The 3,422-nt window shown below is 37.3% G+C and overlaps 1 protein-coding gene across 1 annotated transcript; it reads left to right on the top strand.

The window, feature by feature from the left end:
* The first annotated feature begins 359 nt into the window (after positions 1-359).
* Positions 360-2,769, top strand: LOC8265948 (coiled-coil domain-containing protein 124). The gene is made up of 3 exons (XM_002528378.4): positions 360-1,046; positions 1,934-2,053; positions 2,510-2,769. The coding sequence occupies exons 1-3, from the start codon at positions 489-491 to the stop codon at positions 2,519-2,521; spliced, it is 690 nt and encodes a 229-aa protein (XP_002528424.1). The 5' UTR covers positions 360-488; the 3' UTR covers positions 2,522-2,769.
* The last annotated feature ends 653 nt before the right edge of the window (positions 2,770-3,422 follow it).

Genomic DNA, 3,422 nt, shown 5'->3' with positions numbered 1-3,422 from the left:
ATTAACTAGCTAAAAAATAAGAATGCATAAAAAAAACAAGAAAAAGAACGTCTGTGAGGAAAGATAGGAGAAAAAAGAAGAAATGAAAAATTAGAAAGGGGAAAGAGAGAAGTGGAAAGTTGTAAAAATAAAAAAAAAAAAACTGTAAGAAAAAAGTGTAAAAGTAAGAGAGAGGCGTAAAAGTATAAGAAAAAAAAAAGCTAAAATATTTCTATAATTAATTTAAGAAAAGTGTGTACAATTTAATTTTCTCTAGGAAATTTAGTGTAATAAAGCTGATTTTGGGGTCAATTTGGACTTAGAAAATGGTTCATGGGCCAAATTGACCCTTCGGCCTATTAACAACTGCGAATCTAAGAACACTACGTGTGTACCCTTCTCACCTGACACAAACACACAACTAAGTTAAAACCGGGTGTTGTCTCAAAGCTCCCTTTCTGTCAAAATCCCCAAACATTTCCCAATTTCGCAGCCCAATTCAATCCAACATGCCGAAGAAGATGGGCATCAACAGCAAGGCTGAGGCCGCTCGTGCTCGAAAGACCGCCACCGAGTCGGAGCGCAAGGAGCGGGAGGCTCGCGAGAAGGAAGAGCAGTACTGGCGTGAAGCGGAGGGTTCAAAATCCCGATCCGCCAAGAAGCGTGAGGAGGAATCTGAGAAAAAAGCGGAAGCCATTGCGCGGCGGGCAGAGGCACGCAGGTTGGCCGAGATGGAAGAAAAGGAGATTGAGAAAGCCATGAAGAAGCCGGATAAAAAGGCGAACCGGGTAGCTATTCCGGTGCCTAAAGTGACGGAGGCTGAATTGAGTAGGCGGAGAGAGGAGGAGCAGGCGGAGTTGGCTAAGAAAGCTGAAGAGATGAAGAAAAAACAGGCTAGGACTGCTGCGGAGGAAGAGTACGAGAGGATGGTGTTGGTTGCCAATACTAATAGAGATGACTCGATTATTGAGGCTAGGACTGTTGAGGATGCAATAGCTCAGATGTCTGTTACCGATAGTTTGCCTGTTGATAAGCATCCTGAGAGGAGGCTTAAGGCATCTTTTAAGGTGAGTGTGGCTGTCTCTTTGTTATTTAATTTTACGTGGAGTTTTAGTCCTTTCCCTTACATATGAGATACAGTAGATAGAAACCAGTAGCCGAGTTAGTGCCTGCATTGCATTAGTGGAAACCTGGGGATCAGTCCTGATGGCTGTTTAAAGATTTGGGATGTATCCAAAAAGAATTGAGTTAAGGAATTTTAAAACATGGTAGGATGTGAAGTCATCTGATCAGATTATTTTGTTTAAAGTTTAAAGATTTGTCCCTTTTAGTTGAAGATGCAGTAAAATGTGGATGGTTGAGAAAGAGATAATTGACAGGATCAGATGGTTAATACATCACTTGCACGTTTCAATTGCTCAATGAAACTAGTGATATAATGTTTATTGGGATTTTGTAGTGCAATTCAGCTTGCTTCTGGAAGTCATGTGCTGGCTACTTCGAAGAGTTGGAGCCTTAAATTTATGTGAGAAAAGCTCTCATAAATTTTAGTGCTCCAGTTTCCCCAGAAAATTTTGGTTTATTTTTGGTAATAAAATGAGAATGGAGAAGGAAGTCACTTGGAACCCCTTCCACTTTTCAGAGGCCAATTGAACCTTATTTAGTTCTTAATACTTTTTAAAAATTGGATAAAGCAAAAATTATTATTGAAATAAAATCGAACTTCATTTTAAATATAAAACTAGAGTAGAGATTCTAATTCAGTTCTATTTTCAAGATAAACTAAATGGGTTCTTTATGGTTTTAGAGTCATATATCAGCAGTACAATACTTTGTCCTATGAATGCTCCATCAAGAATGAAAGATTATATAGGAGGAGAAATTAAACTATTTGGTGTCCAAATAATTTTCAGAAATGTAATTTACTTGTATTCTTCATCTGTTATGGCTGTAGGCTTTTGAAGAAGCTGAGCTTCCTAAACTCAAGGCAGAGAAACCAGGGCTTACTCATAACCAATACAAGGACATGATATGGAAGCTATGGAAGAAATCTCCTGACAATCCTCTTAATCAGGTACATTGGAATATATCTCCTCAACTATGGTGGTTATGACTCTTAGTGTTGTGTATAATTCTTAGCTATCTGCCTGTCCATGGAATTTTTCATATCTGACTACATAGAATGAATGTTTATTTTTATATTTCCTTGTTCTAGAACCTTCGATGATGCTCTTACAAATTAGTTTTTTCAATGTCGAATTTGAGGGCTATGGAATGATGTTCTCTATGTTATGTTCAATTTCATAAATCATTGCGTATCCTGTTCATTGACTGGCTTCTGGTAGTGAATCTATCATATATTGGTGTTGATTAATCAGGTTAATCATATCACAATTATGTCAAAATTGAATTGCTTGCTAGCATTTAGTTTACTCCCTAATCATTTGAAAACTCTTTTGGTCATTTGCTGGTATGTGATTTGTGAAGTTGCTTTCTGAACTACAGTCTCTGAAGCTCATTCTTTTTTTAGGTTGCAGATTAGTGAATGAATGCTGCTGCATTTTCAGACCAGATAGTGAGCAAGAAAAGAAAGCCTCGAGTTTGATTGCCAGAGAATGATCCCTTGGGCAGACTGTCAAGGAGATTATGCAAGTCCAGGAGCTTGTATCGCTTATAACTTTTATGTACTTGTCGGCCTACTAAATTTGGAGTGTCTGCTCATACTGTAAAAAACTTGATTTGATTAATAATGCTATCTACTACCCTTTCGGGCACAAGTGGGGCTCTTCTTATCCTGTTGCAGTTACACCGTAGGAGGTATTTTCTTCTTTCACCTCACTTTCCATGGCAGCAGAGAATTGAATAGTGCAAAGAATTGACTGGCTCGGAGGTGGAGACTGCATCCTGGAACTGTGCTTCTTAGAATGCCTTACTTAATTCATTTCCCTAAAATAATCATATAATGGTGGGCATGTTGCTTTTTGGTAAGTACTGCGACAAGAAGTGGTTATTCACCATGAATATATTGTGCGAGTGGTGGCAACTACTTCACTAGTAGCCACTTGTCAAATTTCTCAAGAGTGTTGATCTTCTTAGCCTTGAACTGCCAACTTTTTCTGCCAGTCTTTTCATGCATTTTGAAGAAAAGAAATCTCTAACTTGAGACTTCAATCTTTAACTTGAGACTTCAATCAGTGGTACTAAGTGTCTGGTTGCTAGACTAACATTTATTCATACAATTACAACAGAATCTATATCGTTTCATCAACAATAATAAAATTAGTTTCATCAACAATAATAAAATTAATACATCAACTGATTGTTCATCAAATTAAATAGAAATAATAAATCCGAATGCAACGCAGAATATCTAAAAATTTAAGTAATTAGAAATATAAGAAAAATAGTTACATTAAGTCCGAGAAAGAAAAGAGTTGGACTTG

Source organism: Ricinus communis, chromosome 8 (assembly GCF_019578655.1).
Source record: "Ricinus communis isolate WT05 ecotype wild-type chromosome 8, ASM1957865v1, whole genome shotgun sequence".
NCBI lineage: Eukaryota > Viridiplantae > Streptophyta > Magnoliopsida > Malpighiales > Euphorbiaceae > Ricinus > Ricinus communis.
This window is presented reverse-complemented; position numbering and strand designations above follow the sequence as displayed.